Raw genomic sequence first — 20,957 nt, 5'->3', positions numbered from 1 at the left:
ATGATAAAAATAAAACAAGAGGTGTATTTCATTTATCGAAGAAATGGTCCATTTACATAAATGCAAATGGCGGACACGAAACTTAAGCGATTCGGGATGTCGTAGACACAGAAAAGGAAAACGAGGATACTCGTGCTCCAGGAATATGGCGACGTTAAATCTATAATTATCCTCGTGTATGTGCGTATCCGAAGAGGGTTGGAATTTGAATAGGAAGGAAAGCTGGTACTGCTGTTGCCGCTGTTGCTAACATAAGTCTTCTTGATAGTTGCCTAGAGGCGCATAAACGCAAAAGCTGAAAAGCAATTACCGATAATCATCCCAGCACCTTAACGTTACATCGCATTCCTAGAAACGAAAACATTGTACGCGTTACCCATAATTTCGTAGAATATACGAACGAAGTAATACAATAACGACGACAACTACGAACCGACAAAGGAAAAAAAAAGAAAAAAAAAGAAAGAAAAGAAATATGAAGAACGAGAGGAGCAACAATAAAACGATATTATCATAATATTTTCTAATCTCTGAAATGAAAGGACACACGTTGAATTCTTATAAAACGTGACACGAATCTTTCTTTCACGTGATTACAAGATGCAAACTTGAACGCCATTTTTCCTCTTGTAACCATTATAATGTTAAAATACCATGGATCGTAATATATGTAAAGTGATGTTTCTTAAGAATACAAAAAATTGGAAAGTTTAAACGATTCCCGTTGTTAAATATAGTCCCATGGTAAAGGATCGAACTAACGAATAGAAAGACTAAGAGTATTAATGGTGAAATTAGCATATACTCAAGTTTTCCATGCGGATTACGTCTTTCCAAGTCCTTAATTTATCGAGCACGTAGCAAAGAGACAAAGGAATCTTCGTCGTCGTCGTCGTCGTCGTCGTCGTCTTCTTCTTCTTCTTCTTCTTCCTCTTCTTCAGCCATCCCTTCTTTCGATATCCCACGACGTTTCTTCAGCACGATCGTTGGATTCAAAAGTACCACGATATCGTCGAGATCAACGTAAAAAGAGATCGCGAGCGTTGGTTTAATGTAAACACGAACTCGCGCCAGGATCCAATCCCTTCGTCTTCTTCTTCGTCTTCGTCTTCCTCTGCTGCTGCTGCCGTAGCTGTGGCTTCTTTTTTGACTTCTTTTTCGATTATTTCTTCTTCTTTTCCTTTTTTTTCTTCTTTTTCGTTCCTCGTCCGGCCACTTCTACCCTCCTTCTTCTCTCTCGGTATACATCCTCGTCACAAGACTGGCCGTTGAGGTAGATCGTGTCCTTGAGCGGTACATCCAGTTCCTCTTCGATGTTTTTTTCTTTTTCTTTTTCTTCTTCTTCTTCTTCTTCTTCTTCTTCATCTTTCCTTCTCCTCCGCCTCCTGCCGTTAACTCTCCCTATCTCCTCCTCTCCTCTTTCTCCTCCTCCTCTTTCTTCTCTTCCTCCTCTCTATTCCTGGCCACTCCATTTGCATCGACCGACAAGAAGCGAGAGGAGAAAAAGAGGACTCCTCCTCTTCGACGGAGGAGGAGGAGGAGGAGGAGGAAAGAGAACTGAGATCCGCTTAGAACGAGTCTTGGAAAAATTGCGAACACGGAGGAAGAGGCAGCCACTCGTGGCAGAAGAGGGCAATAGCGAGAAGGCAAAATGTCGTGTAAGATAATTTTACGTGCTGTTACGGCTATAACGTAACATCCATGCTGCGAGAAGTGCGTTCTCTATGGTGAATTAACAACGACTGCCGAGTTACACCTTTGATCTCTTCGAATGTAAACACTCCCGCTGTGAAGACGTTACTTCAAATATCTCGAATTATTTACAAAATTTCCTTACCTCTTAGTATATAAATATTACGAAGAGATTCTTATTTCTTATATCTATTACGCTTAATCGATAAGAATTATATATATATATATATATATATACATACATACATACATATATATATATGTATGTATACGGAAAGATAACGCAGTAGTTTCTCCTAAAAAATTTAATAACGAAATGATAAAGTATCGCATTAACTTATTTTACGTATTATTACTCCTATAACGCAATATCGTAGCTGTAAGAATCCTAACAGTGCGTTCACTATGGTAGATTAACAACGTATACTGCGTCATTCCTTTGATCTCTTCGAATGTAAACACTCCCGCTGTGGAGACGTTAGTTCAAGTACCTAGAATTATTTACAAAATTTCTTTCACTTCTTAGAACCTAAATACTTCGGAGAAAATCTTATTCAATGTCTATTATATTTATTCGACAAAATTATATATACGAGGAGAGAACGCAATAACTTGTCGTAAAAGATATAATAACGAAATGACGAAGTGTCGTGTTAACTTATTTTACGTGTTACTGCTCATATAACGTAATATTCTCGCAGCGAGAATCCTAATAGTGCGTTCACTACGGTAAATTAACAATGACTGCCGCCGAGTTACACCTTTGATCTCGTCGAATGTAAACATTCACACTGTGAAGACATTAGTTCAAGTACATCTTTACAATATTTACAAAAGTTTCTTTACTTCTTAGAATCTAAATACTAAGAATTTAAATTCTAATATTATGTCTATCTACTATTATATTTATTCGTTTATATTATGCGTTGAGAGAATAGAATAGCTTCGTGTAAGAGATGTAAAAGAAATGATAAAGTATCGAGTAAAGATTTAATATCGTCTCTAAGAGAATACAAACGATACGTTCGCTACGGCGAACTAACAACGACTGCCGTGTTAAATCTCCGTTCTCGTACGATGTAAACATTCACGATATGTTTATGTGTATTCACCTTCTACAGTGTTTACAAATTTTCATTTCATCTGAAAATCAATATAAAAATCAATACATCGAGCTTTAACTACTTCCTAATTGCGATGATAACAAATAAAACGAAATGTAATTACGTTGATAACGTGATACGAAAAATACAATTATGCAAAATGCAAGAGTAAAGCTATGCAACGGACAGCTGCATAGATACATATTTAATTAATGGTTCTCATGCGAAATAAAAAAGGAAAAAAGGTAAAATAAATTGAATTAATTGTGTTACCTTCTCTCGTTTTTATCTCGATTATCGAGTGTAACACGTTTACCGCTAAGATGCGATAAACGAGAAATCGTACATCGATGTAACTGTAAACGACAGGATTCCTCTGTTCTTTCTTCGTGAACTTTTTTTCTTTCTTGATTTTCGAACTAAACGTTTCACATCATTATAATATAAAATAACGGAATCTTCGTCGATTGTTAGAACGAATTACGATATACTATTTATCGATATATACATCGTCTATCGATCTTGAGTTTTTAATAAAAAAAAGAAACTGTCATCAAGATATAATATTAATTCTTAAGAATTATATCACAGAAATCAATGATATTATCAGTCGTCAAGTTTTTAAACATTAGAATAAAATTTCAATTAATACAAAATAATATTTTTCTTATTACTACTCTCGATCGACTTCTTCCTTTTTATTAAAGATTATTATTAATAAATTTTCTACGTGATATATTATCATTTATTTTAGAAAACAATAAGAAAAAGAAACTCGATTAAAAGAATATCCATTATTTATCCAATATTAAATGAAAATAATGAAAAATTCATTTTTGCGATGATTCATTCAGCTCCATGTTTTTCATCTTCCTAGAACAAGATAGTTCTCTTAATGATTGATCCAAATTTGGAATTTCAAGGATTAATCCAAAACGTCAGAATAATTAACGATCGTTCGTTCCAATGAATGAACACACATCATCTTCTTTCTTCCTCGATCTATTTAACATACCTAATCATTTCTCGTTCGAACGAGCCTACGTTTTTCTTTTGGATCATTTCACATAGCTCATCTCGAAAAATATCATCTTCGTTCCGATCGCTGAACTTCTTCCTTTAACGTTCTCTCCCAATGTTCTTATCAAGGGTTCTTTTTATTTTTCAAAAAAATAAAAAAATAATAAAAAAAGAAACGAGGGAAAGAAAAGAAAAGAAATGATCTTCGTTCCTATGGACTTCTCACGGACTTTCTTGTCACCTGCTAGAAAGGAATCGATTTGACGATTCACGACGCTCCTGTTACACAGAATTCGTAACGCTTCAGCAACTTGAACGGTTATCGTTCGTCGAAGAAGCGCACATTTCGCCTCGGTAAATTCCTTCGCATTAGCATTCGTACGTTCATATATACATACATACATATATATATATAAATATATGTATATATAAATGTACATATACACTCATGTTTATATAGATAGTAGATACATACGCCCGGAGCCACGCGTCGTCTATGCATCCAATTTCCGGTATATCCTCCAACGTAAGTTTCTTCTTCGCCTTCATCCATTATCGTTCGCTTATCGTTTCACGGATGCCTCCTCTTCGCTCGAAGTAAGAAGAGAAAGAGGAGAAGGACTACGGCGACTATCTCACGCGAATCAAGAGACGGGAGTGGCCGCGAGCCACTTTGCTTTACCCCAACGAATAACCACTGGCTCGTTGAGCAAGGTGCAACTATTCTTCTTCTTCTTCTTCTTCTTCTTTTTCTTTTTCTTCTTCTTCTCCTTCTTCTTTTTCTTCTTCTTCTTCTTCTTCTTCTTCTTCTTCTTCTTCTTCTTCTTCTTCTTCTTCTTCTTCTTCTTCTTCTTCTTCTCTCTTTTGCTTTTTTGTTTTCTATTGTTATTTTTTTTGGTTTTATTGCGTTTTTTCCCTCGTTTCGTTTTCCTTTTTAACTTAACTCGTTCTATCTCAATTTTTGTCTTTTTTTTCTACCTCTTCATCCTTCTTTGGATTGTTATCTTTTTTCTCCATTTTATCTGTTAAATAAATGATGCAATTCTCTTTTGACGTAATATCGATGTTCTTTTTGGATCATCGATAACGAATATTTATACATACGCATGTGTATATATATGTACTTATCTATTTAAAGTGGAATTATATGTATATATAAAAGCGAATATTATATATACATACATATATCTATATATAACAACTCGTTTATAACTCTTCTTTTTTCCTTCCCTTCCGGTATTTTTTTCTCTCTTCATCATCCTTGACTTTTATTTTATTCCTTTTATTATCTCTCTTTTAAAATAACACCGACGCGTTTTTCCTACATCGTATCTACATATATACATATATACGTAGGCTAAATAGCGCGTTATATGAATAAGCGATGAGATAATTAAAGCACGAAGGAAGATCGTCCTTCGATAATACTTTTCGCGAAATAAAGCGGAAAATATAATTGGAGAGAATTTCCGATCTCAATAACTCTATTCGTGACCGATGTAATTCAAGAGATTTTTTCTCTTTTTGTCTCTTCCCTTCTCTCTCTCTCTCCCTCTGGATATCTTATCTCATTGTCAGATTTTATAGTTTTCCTTCGCACGCGAGTCTTTCTTTCCTTTCCGTTTGTTCTTCCTTCTCTCACGAGTACCGGACAAAACTGCCACTTTGTCGAACTACCTGACAACTTCCTTGCATTATCCGGTGTTTGATCTCTTGCTGGGTTAAAGTACTACGATTCGAGACTCGAGCATTCTCTCTAGTGATGATGACGATTATCAGGTTGATGATGAAGGATGAGAAGGAAAAGAATATGAAAAAGAATAAGTAGAAAAAGAAGCAGAAGAAGAAGAAGAAGTAGAACGGCGGATGAAGTTGTTTTCTCTTGCGAAACTTAGCGAATCCTTATCGTCGTCATCATCGGGAAGGCCTTAATCATCGTAAAAAAAGTGAATTATCTTTCGCACGCTAGCGCGAAGAAAAGATGTTGTTGCCTTCTTCTCGAATAGCAACTTCTTCGAATAGACGTTTATCAAAAGGCAATAGGTCTCCGTTGGTTCATTCGTTGGTTCGTTGGCAGCACGTCTTCGTTGCCAGTTCGCCCTTTAATCCAAGCTAATAACACAGAGGAAGACGAGACGTTGTGTCGGGTAAGAAAACGAAGTCGAAGGATACACCAGTGGATTATAATTCTTCTTGTGCCGGCGTGGGTATATTGCGAGAAGGGAAGTCAAGGGCTTGGAGAGGTCGTTGTACCACGTAAGATCGCGAGAGAGAGAGAGAGAGAGTCTACGAACATAATCATATTTCTTACTTTACCTCCCCCGTTCCTACGACTACTTCCCAGTGAGCTCTTTTAATTCCTCGTCGTCGAATACTCACGATCCAAGCTGCTAATTACTACTAGCAATTTATCGGGATCGTTTGGCATTGGATCGATCGATCGATCGATGCACAGTAAATCCTTATCATTGAGAACGACGAGAGAGAGAGAGAGAGAAAGCAGCATATCCATCTATTGGACTCTATCTTCTCACGCTATATTTACACGGCCAACTTCCTCTTGTAAATTCCAACGGTGATCTAGTGATTTATAGGATCGACGAAACCAGCCGGAAAAATGATCCACGAGGTGGTAGTTGAAAGAGTGGCTAGTCGGTTGTTGGCCAACGACTGCCGTCGTAGGAAAGAGAGATCCAAGAGTTGGATATACCTTAGCTATGCTCTCCTATATATATACATGGAAGAGAGCACCTATCCAACAGGAAGCTCCAGACCGATTTACGTTCCTTCATTGTTTATGAATCCCTCGCTTTAAACGAGAACCACCTGGCCACGTTCGCCTTTCTCTTTGCTCCTTTCCCTTCTTCCCTTCTTCCTTATTCTTCTTTTTCTTCTTCTTCTTCTACTTCTTCTTCTTCTTCTTCTTCTTCTTCTTCTTCTTCTTCTTCTTGTCGTCGCAACCAACCGGCGTTCTTCTCGCTTGTCTCGCTCCCTCGATCTCATTGTTTATGAATCCGCGCGAGCCGAGAGTGCTACCGTCTAACGCCATGAGCTTTGCCCGTAGATCGAGTTCATCGAGTTCATCGCGGTTCCTCTTGACCCGAGTATCTACGTAAGTAACTACGTACGACAACGTTTTAATATTTCAATGGAAAAGAGAGAACGATAAACTCTCTCTCTTTCCCTTTCTCTGTTTCTTTTTCTTTCTTGAAATAAATAAAATAAAGCAACTTAGAAAATCTCTCGAGTAAAACGATCGAGAAGCTCGAGTGACTGAAATGGGATAAAAAAGGAATGAACTATGAGAAAGAGATAAAGAAGTTTGAAACATTCTCCTTCTTCTGTTAGAGACTCCACGATTCAGCGATTTCCTTATCGATCTTTGGCTACACACCGACTGTTGGACAACGCGATTTCTCAAGAAGCCGGACGCCTGTTGGTTGGTCATAGAAGCTAACTTATTTCATAGCCCTTCCCTATCTTCGAGTCGATGTTCCTGACTATGTTTATGTGTGCATGTGTTAAAGCTAAGAAAAAAAGAGAAAGAAACAGTATTTATTTCTCTTCTTCTTCTTCTTCTTCTTCTTCTTCCTTCTATGCTTCTTTCTACCCCACGCAAATTCCACCTACAAGCAGCCCGATCCATTACGATAACCCCCACGTTATCCTGACGCGAATCGGACGTTTCCTAGCGAAAGGAGTTAAGGAAATTATCCAAACTCCAACACCAACTCCAATTTACCGTCTACTAACCTATGGAAAATCGTGCGAACTTGGCTCAGAGCCAATTAATTATAGAAAATATAGTGGAGAGAATAATTTTCATTAATCTCTTCTACCACCCTCCCAGTATCTTTGTTTAACAACAGAGCTAATTAACGTAATACACCGAGCATTGCATATAAGCATAGTGATTTTCCCAAACAAAAGGTAGTTTTCCATAAATCTTGGATTAGTTCCGGAAGGCGATCGTCGAAGCTGAAAGTCACGATCGCATATTACCTTTTCGATGGGCTCCCGATGATTCTTCGTCCTAAGAGGAAAGAATTCTGATGGGATACGAGTAACGAATAATAGTATCTATCTACTAGCAAACTCCTTTGGTTTACCGAGTTGGATAGAATATAAAGCACGGTACCATCTTAGGAGCAGACGATTCGAAAGGGAAGCCATTAATCCCCTTGCCGGTGACGTTCGAGGGAGCATAAATCTGCATGTTCCAGTAGTCGGTCCAAGCTAGGAAGCATCCAGCATCCTTGCTACTTACCGCAAGAGCACGATCATGATCGCGATCATACACAAACTGGAATTTATCTCGATCGTTGCCAATAGCCGTAGGATGACCGAAGACATGGGAAGATGGCCTTGAAAAGGTGCGATTCCGGAAGGAAACGATCGATGCCGTTTTTATATATTTTTTTTTCATCGGTCAACAGGCCATTGCTCTCATGTCAGAGAATGCTAATTTTGAAGCATCAAGGAAATCGTTGGTAATCTTTGTGAACGAATGTCGCAGTTCATTAAACACGCCCCGTAAGGGTGGTTAGACCTTGAATTACGTTACGATCATGCTCAACGCTCTCGGTAAAGTATCGTTTTACGGCGTTACACGGTTTCACCGTAAACGGATAAACGCTTCGGAGATTTCACGATCTGCCGTCATGGTCGTGATCTTCCATATAATCACCGATGAAAGATAATATCTGTCTACCTCTCTCTGGCATCTATCGATTGGCAGCTTTCGTGAATAACTTGAAATTATTCAATTATGTTACTTACGACGTAGGTAATTAACGTAACGATTTAAATGCCGAATGAAGAGATTGTAAGATGATAAAATAATTTATTCAAACGAACCTCGATCCTGATCGATACAATCGTAACAACTTGTCATTTTTATGACGATACTTGCAAAAAAAACAAATCCATTTTCTTCCAAGAGATCAACGAATTTCTTGCTAACAAAAATCTCTCTCGATCGTCGATCAATTTCATTAGGTACATACATATCTCTTCGATCTCTGTAGTTACGGAACGACGGAATCACGAAGAAGCGTAGCGTAACGAAGAAGATGATCTTGCACGGCAGAGTTTCGAGAGAGAGAGAGCGAGAAAGAGAGAGAGAGAGAGAGAGAGAGAGAGAGAGAGAGAGAGAGAGAGCGAGAGAGAGACTTTCCAAGAGGTAGAACATCTCGAGTGAACTCGTCGACCAGGTTTCCTCCGACCACCGTAGACCGGTTGTGACGTAAAGGTCAGGCTACGACTACCGTAGATAGTGCGACATTAAAGTTTGCACTCTTGCTATCTTGTACTTGACTCGTTCTCTATCTTCTTCTTTTTCACTCGCTAGACAAAATTATCGAAGTCATTAGAAGCTCATAAAAACCGCACTCGAAGTTTCCCATAAGAATCCGAAACATTCTCGATGTTGCTATCAACAAGTGGCACCGTTAGTCCAAAGAAGTGACCATAATTACATACTTAATTTAGATTCTGCGGCATTCTTAAAAAAAACTCTCTCTCTCTCTCTCTCTCTCTCTCTCTCTCTCTTCTCTCTATGTTAATAATATTCTTTGAAAGTGCCACTACGACCTTATGCAAGACCACGAGTGAAATCTATGCTTTTTTCTTTTAAGAGAAAGAGAGAGAGAGAGAAGTAAGAGCATTAATCTTCGTAACAGTGCATCAACCCGCCCGCTCGTGAACCTAAGCACATTCCTCATTGTTAGCGCCGACTTTGCCACGATGGTGGAGGTCATGGCAAGGAAGAGAAGAAGAAGAAGAAGAAGAAGAAGGGGAAGGTATGAACCTTTGACCTCGGAACCAGCCACGACAAAGCTTGCTATCTCTTTCTTTCTTTCCTCTTTCTCTCTTTCGCATCGTCGTCTTACTATGACCTCGAATGCAATCTGACGAAGAATTGTGCTGAATCTTTCTAATTTCCTCGGTCGTTCAGGCAAAATCTTTATTAACGAATCGAAATATGCCGATTGCTTAATGTCGAATTAACGTTAACGTTCCATTGGAATTCACGAGGACGTTAATATACCTATATAGACGTAGTAGAAAACTACAAGAAAACGACCATAAGGATACTACGAGTTCATGGGATAGCCTTAGGAGGAACGAACGAAGAAATCCAGGAAGCGAATCGTAAATGAGCCGAAGGACGACTCTAGCGAACTTTACAGCTTATCCTTGGTTAAAATTACCGAGTGAAACTCGCCATTTCGTAATCGTAAAATACTTTGGTACGTAGGAAGAACATACATGCAAGAGAGAGAGAAAAAGAGAGAAAGAAAGAGATAACGATGTACGATTTAAAGAGCTTATCTTAATCTCAACTTCCACTTCGATACGTGTGAACTCTCGCGAGGATGATCGCTTAATCTGTCGCTTAAAAGGAGGAATAAGAAAAGAGAGAAAAAAGATAGATGGATAGATAGATAGATAGAGAGATAAATAGATAGATAGATAGATAGATAGATAGATAGATAGATAGATAGATAGATAGATAGATAGATAAAGAAGGACAGAAAATAGAAAAAAGTTTTCTATCCAGATACGCCGGTTAGCCGAGTGGAAGATGAGTAGCGAGCAAAGCAAAAAAGCAACTGGATAAGCGGTTGGTACTTTCTCAAGGACAAATAAAAACTAGTAAGAAGAAGTAATCCAGGAAGCGAGGAGGAGTTCGTAAAACGCGAACAAAACGCAAAAGAAGGGAAGTCGACGGCTCCACATGTTTCCAACTGGCGCACGTACATACATGAAAATTGCTCCTACGGCGTTGAGGAACATCCACTGACTTCCTTTTCTCTTCGATCACCGGATCGTATTTAAAGAATTTTTATAAACCAACCCGTTCTCAGCGGGCGCCGATGAAGCATGAACCTACTCTTGCCACTCGTTCAAGTACTCGATGGGTGAACCGGCCCCGATGATTAATACAGGATCGTATCTACTTGTCGAAGTGCCCTCTTTATCGAACCAGCCTATTTCTTCGTGTATTTATTTTTTTGTCCAACAAATATTTGATATATCAATTCTGTAGACGTAATATAAATTAAAGTGTCTGCGTTGATCGATAAGTAATGTCAGAATTTTTTAACTGGATTTTCAATATTTACAATAGAGAATTTCTTCCTTTAGATATTTACTATATCTACTATTTGTTTGTAAGTAATATCGAAATTGTCAATAAAAGAATTAAACATTTCTTTAAATATAAAATACTAAAAAACAAATTATAAATATCTAATGTATAGACAACTATGTATATGTAAGGAATCATATTTATGCAAATAAATGTTGATATTCCAAAAAAATAATTACACTTATTTCTACATTTTCCTAAGAAGACATATCCCACTAATCTCACCTTCTACGAATTAATTTAATAAATACGACAGAGAGAAATAGAAAGAGAAAAAGCAATGAGTACTTCGAGTACTATTTGCAAAATAATTATCTAGAATCATTAACAAAAGCTTGAGTATTATCTCTATGAGTTTTTACTTCTCGCATTCTCGAATACTTGCACGCAATATGATCAGGAATGCTGCGTGGAAACGCAAACGTTGCGTCACTCGAGGGTGATCGAGTTCGCTTTGATATCCAAGAGAATCCGCGTAGAAATATGAGACAATGATCATGATGATGGCGGTGGTTGTTGTTGTTGTTGTTGTTTTTGGTGGTGGTGATGATGGTGGTGAGGACTCGTACCACGACAGATTTTAATCAAGATCTTACAAGGTAATTTCTCTCTTCTCTTACAGATGGGCTCGTTCGGGATCGGCACAGCCGCAGCTGCAACTGCGGGACTGATAGTCATGGCGATGTTAAGCGGTGGTCACGCTGCATTGGGTAAGTATTCCAACTGGAATACAGATTAAGCATACCTGCTATTCTCTGAACAATCTCGACCCAAGTTCCTTTTACCAGTCTGGAATACAATCGATCGAAAAGAAAATTTCTTTATCGATCGAGAAAGAAATGATTTATTTATTCTCTCATGTCGAATGAATCAACTTGATGTTATCATATTCTTCTTTTTTTCTTTCAGCAAGAACAGCGTTCGAGAAATTAACTGATTACGATTACCGAGGAACGACTTATTACAGCGTTAGAAATTTATCGCTTTACGAGTGTCAAGGTTGGTGCCGAGAGGAAGCTGAATGCCAAGCTGCAGCTTTCTCCTTCGTAGTAAATCCTTTAGCACCGATGCAGGACACTCTGTGCCAATTACAAAACGAAACAGCAGCTACCAATCCAGCAGCTCAACCTCAACGTGCTGTGAACATGTATTATATGACGAAATTGCAGATCAGATCAGGTTAGTCTTTCGTCATCAATTAAATACATAGAAAATTTTAAAAAGTGATACGTCTTGTAAAGAATTATCGTAAAATGAAAAATGATCGACCAATCTACTCGAAGTTCCTTCCTAAATATCTACCTAAATCTTTTAAAGAACAATCAGACTTTACTAGCGAATTTTTCAAATTTTCCCTGGTCTATTAATAGGATTTAGTAAATAGGATCTTAAGTAAATTGCTTGGGATTAGAAAGAAAGGGAATAGGCAAGAAAGCTATTAAAGTCTAAGGAAAAGAGAGGACGAGAGAAAGAAAGAGAAAAGGCAAAAGAGAAAAAAAGATGAAGGGAAAGTTAACGACTAGAAAATATCGGTCTTTAAAGATACGAAAAGAAATTTTGTGAGTGGCCACGACAATCAGTAATAATTTTTGTACGTACAAAGGGTCCACCAATTTAAGTGAACAAATAATAGAGACCCTGCAGGTACCTGGATGTTAGTACGAAGGATACAGTCGAGAGATAAAAGTAGACTATAAATAGCTGCCAAGCATGGCCTATGTTCTTTGAGGTAGCGAAATGTACCTAAGGGATTTAAAAAAAAATCCTTAATATTGGTTTAACGAATCTGCTGGTACCAAACCTTCGAAGATTTATATACGCTTTAAAACCCTCGTAAAATGTACCCTCTATCATCTTACGGATAGAAAGTACAGAGAGAGAGAGAGAGAAAAAAAGAGAGAGTGAGAAAGAAAGAGCTGAGTCCTTACAATCGTCGAGTCACGTTCGAAAGGACAATCAAAGAGACTTCAAAGAAGTTTCTTTTACTGCTTCGTGCTTCTTTGAATTCCTTAAGAAAACCCTTGGATAAGAGCCTCTTCTTGCAACTTTAGCTAAGGATTCAACGATCATTAAGAACCGCAATCAATTTTAAATTATCCTACTTTCTGGTCAAATTTCACGAAAAAAAATCCTTGAACTATTCTTTTTTCATAATTTTTACGCCAAAATTCTGTCTTCCATGATTATTCGCAAATTATCTTTACACGTAAACCCAGAATTAATTAGTTCTTTTTTTTATAGGTAACGTTATGATAAAGTAACGCTATGATGATAATATAATAAAATTTTTAACTTTAATTTCTCCGATATACAAAATTTCTGATGTGTAAGATCCTTATCCGTTTTTATTTTCGCCAAAAAGAGGTCAATTGTAAAAAATCCTTCGGAAGAAAATTTCTATGAACTAATAAGACTTTTATTTTGAAATAAATTCTACACGATCAATACCTAAAGAAGGCATAATGAAAGAGGAGATAATAAAATATCTCAGAAACTAATTCTACACAATAATAAATAATTTATATATCCCTTACAACAAATATATAGATAGTTATACGTATATCTGCTTCTATTAATAACTAAAAGAGAAAGTAAAGTTCGAAGACACCCTCTTTAAACGTATTAAAAGCAAAATAAATTCTAAATATAAATAACGAGCGAAAGAAGAAAAGCTTTTTTAACGGGTCGCTAAGTTTAAAAATAGTTAAGAATGTTTGTCTCTTTCTCTCTCTTTCTTTCTCTCTCTTTCTCTGTCTATCTCTGTATTTCTATCTCTCTCTCTCTCTCTCTATCTCTCCATTTTATATATGCTAGTCCATCACGGTACAATCAAGTACTCGAATTTCTCGCGGTCGTACGTGCGATTTGTCATGCACGATCTTGGATTCATACGACACGGTGAATCATCCGTGAAGAAGTCACGCATCGGTTCGTTGGCACCAAGTAACAATTTGAGAAGCGCCGCTTTTCGCGGCAGGCTTCCTCGAAGGAAAAGAAATTGGAACGGGTGAGCACCGACATCATCATCATCTCTCTCTCTCTCTCTCTCTCTCTCTCTCTCTCTCTCTCTTTATCACTCTCTCTGTTCCTCTCTCTCTCTTTCTCTCTTTCTTAATTCGCGTGCCAAAAAGTCGTAAAGAAGAGTAGCGTGCGTCATCGTCGGCATGGTCGACTTGCCAAGTCACATGTGTCTTCGACTTGTGATTTCAAAACGGACGTGCCTTTTCTGGTCTCGCCTGTTTTTAAATCGCGTGATCGATGAACCACGAGATCCTTTGTTTTTTCTGATCCACTCTTCATCCTCCTCCATCCTGCTTCGCCAACAGCAACGAAGATAACTGTACTACGAACATTGATTTCTTTCACACGATATTACTGTTCCACTTTGTCGTTATGAAACGATCATAAACCTTGAGGATATATATTGAGTGCAGTTCGATAAAAGTTTCCCCAGGTATCTTGCAAATAATCCGAGAAATTATCGTCGAATCAAGAAGTTTAACGTGACGACCGAATTCAAGCAAACGTATGAGAGAATCTTTCTGTTCTTTTTCTGTCTCTTTTAATTGTCCGAGTAAATATCTTCGTTTCTTTTTATATATGGTTAAGTATCGTATACAAATTTGTTCGAATCAGAAGAAAGACAATTTATTCTAAATGTAGGTATCTATATCTAACCAATAGTCTTTCTTGACAATTACAGAAAACGTATGTCTCCGACCATGGTCCTTTGAACGTATCCCAAACAAAATGATTCGTGGATTGGATAATGCACTCATTTATACATCGACGAAGGAAGCCTGTCTCGCTGCCTGTTTGAACGAACACAGATTTACCTGTCGATCTCTCGAATACAACTACGTTACTCTTCAATGTCATCTCAGTGACTCCGATCGACGAACCACCGGACAATACGTTCAATTCGTCGATGCTCAGGGGGTCGATTATTTCGAAAATCTTTGCTTGAAGGGAAAAGAAGCTTGCAAGTCTCAAAGGATCTTCCAAATTCCTAGAATCGGAGTCGCCGATGACAAAGTCGCTCAATACGCTGGTCTTCATTATTATACCGATAAAGAGCTTCAAGTTCAAAGCGAATCTGCATGCAGATTGGCCTGCGAAATTGAGAACGAGTTCCTTTGCAGATCGTTCCTTTATCGTGGTGCACCTCAAGGATCGGCCTACAACTGTCATCTATTTCATTTGGATCATTGGACTTTACCCGATGGACCTTCGACCTATCTCAACGCTGAAAGACCACTGATCGATAACGGTGAACGAGTTGGAACCTATTTCGAAAACTTTTGCGAGAGTAAGTAACGAATCTTTTCTCAAATATTTATCTAACCCTAAATCTTTAATACATAATTTTATTTTTTGATTCATCCAGAAGGTACCGGACCACTCGCAGATCCGCTTCCGGTCGTCTTCGAAACTACAGAAGATCCTACAGTGAATAATCTGACAAGGAACGATATAAACTGCGATAAAACTGGCACCTGTTACGATGGTAATTCTCAAGAGTGATTTCTCTTCGTCGATAAATATAAGATTAAACGATAAAGTCCCTCACATCGTAATCACTTCACATTTACAGTATCCGTCGATTGTAAGGACACACGTATCGCCGTACAAGTTCGTACAAACAAGCCATTCAATGGTCGTATCTACGCCCTCGGACGTTCTGAAACTTGCAATATCGACGTTATCAATAGCGATCTCTTCAGACTCGACTTAACGATGAGTGGACAGGACTGTAATACACAGAGCGTGGTAAGTATCTTTCATGTATGGCAAAAGATTAAAAAAAAAGAAAAGGAAAAAGAACGAAAAAGAAGAAAAAAATAATAAATCTCACGGAAATTTAATTTCGTATCCCAAAATTTTCCTCAAACTCTCTGTTCATCATGGCAGCGTGACGGTTTTCAGACTGGCATCTACTCGAATACAGTGGTACTCCAACATCATTCGGTGGTCATGACAAAGGCTGATAAAATCTACAAGGTGAAGTGTACTTACGATATGTCATCGAAGAACATCACTTTCGGGATGATGCCTATCAGAGATCCGGAAATGATTAGCATCACTAGTGCGCCCGAGGCACCACCACCAAGGATACGTATTCTCGATAGCAGATCAAGAGAAGTGGAAACTGTAAGAATCGGAGACAAATTGACGTTTAGGATCGAAATACCCGAAGACAGTAAGTATCGTAGACCGTAAAAACCCAATTGAAATATTGCGTTAATACTATCACGATGATAAACGTTAATTTTCTTTTATTTTGATGACAGCACCTTACGGAATCTTTGCTCGCAGCTGCGTTGCTATGGCCAAGGACTCTAAGAGCACCTTCCAAATAATCGACGACGAAGGGTTAGTATTTTTTGCTCGATCGAAACTGATCTATCTAAAAGGGATCTCACGGAACGATGTAATTTTAGATGTCCAGTGGATCCCTCCATATTCCCGAGCTTCACGCCAGACGGTAACGCCCTTCAATCGGTCTACGAAGCCTTCAGGTTCACGGAATCTTATGGTGTCATCTTCCAATGTAACGTCAAGTACTGTCTCGGACCATGCGAACCGGTAATAAAAACTTTATTAACGTCTCCTCGAGTTCCAGAATAAAGAGATATTTTTGTCATACCTTGCGTGCCGAAACTCGAAAGGGGGAAAAAGTTTAACAGCGTTTCGTGTTGCTCGTTGACAGGCTGTTTGCGAGTGGGGACGTGAATCCGTTGAATCGTGGGGCAAAAGACGTCGAAGGAATGTCATGAATAATACCGAAGAGAAAGCTGAGGATATGACTCTTTCTCAGGAGATCTTAGTCTTGGATTTCGGTGATGAAAAACAATCGGACTTCCTCAAAAGTGATGCCAGCATAGACTTCAATGAAGCAGGTAAAAGCCATAAAAGAGATTTACAATCTATTTGTACGTCGGATTAATGTTCACTGACACCATTTTTCATTCTTCCTTTTCCTTTTTGTAAAGACAAAACCGTAACCATCGTAGAACCATGCCCGACAAAGACGTCGGTACTTGCATTGGGAGTCACGTGTGCTCTTCTGGTTCTTATCTACATCTCCACGATCTTTTGCTACTACATGAAGAAATGGTTATCACCGCGGAAGATGATGCCTTGAAAAACTCGTTTCGCTCCTGCAAAAACGAATAGAACAAAAGACGAGTAGAGGAAGTGTTTTTATACGATATACACATATACACAATACACAAGTACACTTTACCTGCGACATTAATATCATACACTAATACGAATATGTCGCACACGTGAGAAATATCATTGATGCAAAATCAACGATATTTGTCAAACGAGACAACAAAAAAAAAAGAAAAAAAATGAAAAAAAAAAGTGGAAAAAAAAAGAAGAAAAAGGAGGAATCCTCGAACCTAATCGCTCTACCTTAAAATGAATCTACATATCATTGTTTCACAGGCGATTTTGAGACTTGCAAACGACATGTAGGAGATCCATACAAAATGTCACGAGATCGTAGCACTAACACGCGCCGACCTCTTTCATCAATAATATTCAGTGACACTAATTATAGAATAATTTCGAAGTAACGTTCAACATATCGACCACCATTTTGCTCGCACGGGAGAGTCACAAGACGGAACATTGTGCAACGTATTAACGACTTTCGATCCTGTTGATGTGTTACTCAAGTACACTAATTTAAGAATCTATCTTTCCACATTCACATTCACGCTCGCGCATAAACATAGTGTCGTATACGTTCATATGTATTTATCGATTTTAATTGACGAGCGATTAGGTTCGATAAGAAAGAAATAAGTATACTACTTATTTAAGAAGATTTTCTAAACAGAACTATCTCATACTTCTCTCTCTTTCTTTCTCTCTCTCTCTCTCTCTCTCTCTCTCTCTCTCTCTCTCTCTCTCTCTCTCTCTCTTTCTCTCTCTCTCTCTCTCTCTCTCTCGTGGCTACTTCTGATCGGGTTGCAAGAAGATAATCTCGATCGACGTAAATTCGAAGAAGTTTTATGAGATAAACGACGAATAACGATCGAATTTTTATTATTTTCCACAAGTGTCGACTTATAACCCGTATCAAGACTAGCGATATTTAAAGGTTCACGCTTCACTAACGTTTCTAACGATACAGATAGAATTAAGGTAGCGATTAAGCAAAGTATGCGAGCATAGGAGAAAAATAAGAAAGAAAGAAAGAAAGAGAGAAAGCACTGGTACATATATACGCGATCGATATTCTCGATCTCGTTCTTGACGCTCGTACGTTAGCAAACAGGACGACGATAATATCGTATACATGCGTTCTCAAAGTCGAAAGAAATACTCTTCGTACAGTTTCATAGTTTTTGGTGGTGCGCATGGAAATTGCATTCCATTAATCGTATAAGATTTAACAACGTAACGTAAAGTTTATCTCAATTAATAACGAACTACAGTCTATTCACGATCATGCGAATTTCGAAGAATATTTCCTCGCAAAGCGTCGATGATTCTTCGATACTTCCGGTGCGATTATTTAATCTAAATATCGCGCTGAAAAAGGAAAGATTTACTAACGTATGCTTGTGAATCGACTGAAGTGCAGCAAGACTTTCGGTTAAGGTGCTTACTCTTTAGAGTTCGAGTTCTTTACGCGTTGCCCGTAAGATTAAATTTATTTGAATTATAAAAGTCAACGAGAAAGGCTACACTAATCGTCGAAACGATTATTCTTATTTATTAATCGATATCGGATATCTCTTTTTCTTTCTATGGTTTTGTTTATCGTTAGTGTAGCAAAACGAATCAAGTGTTTATACAAAGCATTCAAATTCAAGTGATTGATAATGAATGAGAAAAGAAAAGTTACGAAAGGGCTATCGTACGAGAGCTAAAACAAATACAAAATGTATATATTACGACGTTATTGTATTAAGCGTTCAGAGAACAAAACACATTACTATCAATATCATATGCATTTGTACTCTATTTATAAATATAAATATATAAATATATATATGTGTATACACAATACGAAAATAGAATGAATGTCTTTTTATTATTAATTACAAGCGAGGATCAATGTCGGCTAGAATTTTTTCCACGCGAGTCCGTCAACAATACCGGTTCGGTAGCAACCTTTTTTCTCCTCTCTCTTTCTCTCTCCCTCTTCTCGCCTCCGTACTTTTTCCACCTACTTAAAATATCCTTCGTTTCTGTTCGATCGTTCGGTGCATACTCGCTGAAAATAATTTATCGCACGTTCGTACGTTACTCGTTGCTAAGAGCCAATTAGGAACGAAAAAAAGAACAAAATACATTGGAATTATTGAAACTTATTACTCGCTAATATACCTACTTCTCGAAAAGATTCACGTGAGAAATGTGAAAATTTAACAGGAAGATAAAATTAAATTCTTTTTTTTTCTTGCTTTTTTTTTCGTTCATCGTTCTTATGCAAAGCCGGTAAAATTTGTCGAAAATTCGAAATGTCAAGGAGTCGTTCTCTACCAGTCAAGACACTTCCAATTTAAAATATGGAAACGAAAGAGAAATATAAATATATACAAGGTGGTCCAATAATCATCGTCTCAAATATCTCCGTTATTTTAGATTTTATAGACAAGATGCTCAAGACGATGTTACATTATTTCAATGAACACATTTGACGGTGAATAGAAGATTGCGAAAAAACTTTGATTACGAATATGTAATCCACTTTGAACCATTTATCTTTTGAACCATTCATCATGATTCATCATATAAAATCATGAAACTTTTCTTGATACATTTTTTTTCTATTGCTCCTAACACACGAGATATTCAATTGACCCTTAATTTATAATCAATCTATATGTACATATACATACACATATATATATATGTGTGTGTACACATGTTAGAATAAAATCGGCGATCAGCCAATGATGAGTTCGAACTTAAAGATCGGACCTGCTAGTTTAGTGTTTGCCATATGGCGGCTTACCGTAGACGAGTAACGCTTGGCGTTACACGACAATAATAGCAAACATCACTTGACACATCGTGCGGTAAGAAAACATCACTTGACATTCTTTCGTCCTTTAAAAATAACACCGTTGACGTATGAAATGGAAATGAAATCAAATTCCATGCTATCTTATACATATATCCCACTTAAGTATGTATAGATCTTATTGATCCACGAAAGCGAAAAAACAAAAAATTGATCGTACTAGCAATTATAAAAATAATAACGATATTTCCCTCGCTTACCTAAGCGTACGATATTTTTTTATTTCTTTTTATCTTTTTTTTTCCGTATATAATCACCGAGTGATATACTCGATAGGAATATTCAATTAAATTCAATTTCTTCATTCGCTCGGCATTAATCCAATTCGATACAGCAGGATAAATCTTAAATCAGACATAAATCGCGTTATAATAACGACAGAGCAAACTTTGAGATCAATCGGATAACGAGGTTAATGAGCTTGACAGCGCTCGGAGTCATGGCAAATGCCGAGATTATTTCAAAGATATATGTAAGTATATAAGTATGAATGTACGTATGTGTGTATTTAAATACATACGTAAGTATTCGATCGTCGATACGAAAATATTTTGCAATATTAACGGAAGAAATGCATCATTTTAATGATATTCCGTTATTATCTCGTTATAATATATATGTAAATCATGTCTGTTACATTCAAAATGATGATTTTGCTTGTACGGAGAATCAAAAAAAACATCGTAATTTATGGTGTCTAAATTCGATAAAAAAAAAGAAATAAATAAATAAATAAATAAATAAAAAAAGTTCAATGCGTATTATCGTTCCTTTTCCTTCGAAGAAAGTCCGATTGAAGTATCGACGTGTGGACGAAGTTGATGACCTCATTGATAACCTCGTTAAACCTCTGCGCCAGATTAATTAACGAGAATAGAAGAGATTATTACGTGACGATCGAATTCAAATACGTATATATGTAAGATGATCCTTTTAG

General features: G+C 37.3%; 1 protein-coding gene and 1 long non-coding RNA gene across 2 annotated transcripts; one reads left to right on the top strand and one right to left on the bottom strand.

Annotated features, from left to right (window-relative positions):
* Positions 1-11,491: 11,491 nt before the first annotated feature.
* On the top strand, positions 11,492-17,369 carry LOC127063683 (uncharacterized). Its single transcript, XM_050993726.1, has 11 exons — positions 11,492-11,523; positions 11,591-11,678; positions 11,878-12,147; positions 14,672-15,277; positions 15,356-15,475; positions 15,563-15,738; positions 15,895-16,168; positions 16,260-16,341; positions 16,410-16,554; positions 16,679-16,868; positions 16,962-17,369. The coding sequence occupies exons 1-11, from the start codon at positions 11,515-11,517 to the stop codon at positions 17,111-17,113; spliced, it is 2,112 nt and encodes a 703-aa protein (XP_050849683.1). The 5' UTR covers positions 11,492-11,514; the 3' UTR covers positions 17,114-17,369.
* Positions 15,739-16,754, bottom strand: LOC127063697 (uncharacterized). Its single transcript, XR_007781455.1, has 4 exons — positions 16,616-16,754; positions 16,263-16,564; positions 15,985-16,117; positions 15,739-15,902 (listed from the first exon to the last, which is right to left on the bottom strand). It is a non-coding gene; the product is annotated as an uncharacterized LOC127063697 (long non-coding RNA).
* Positions 17,370-20,957: the final 3,588 nt, after the last annotated feature.

This window comes from Vespula vulgaris, chromosome 5 (genome assembly GCF_905475345.1).
Source record: "Vespula vulgaris chromosome 5, iyVesVulg1.1, whole genome shotgun sequence".
Taxonomy (NCBI): Eukaryota; Metazoa; Arthropoda; class Insecta; order Hymenoptera; family Vespidae; genus Vespula; species Vespula vulgaris.
Note: the sequence above shows the minus strand (reverse complement) of the source record. Positions and strands in the feature narration are given on the sequence as shown.

Excerpts from the sequence above, each read along its gene's own strand:
- LOC127063683 (XM_050993726.1), top strand. Across the intron at positions 15,476-15,562 it reads AACTGGCACCTGTTACGATG|TATCCGTCGATTGTAAGGAC; the intron begins GTAATTCTCAAG and ends TCACATTTACAG. Across the intron at positions 16,869-16,961 it reads CATAGACTTCAATGAAGCAG|ACAAAACCGTAACCATCGTA; the intron begins GTAAAAGCCATA and ends CTTTTTGTAAAG.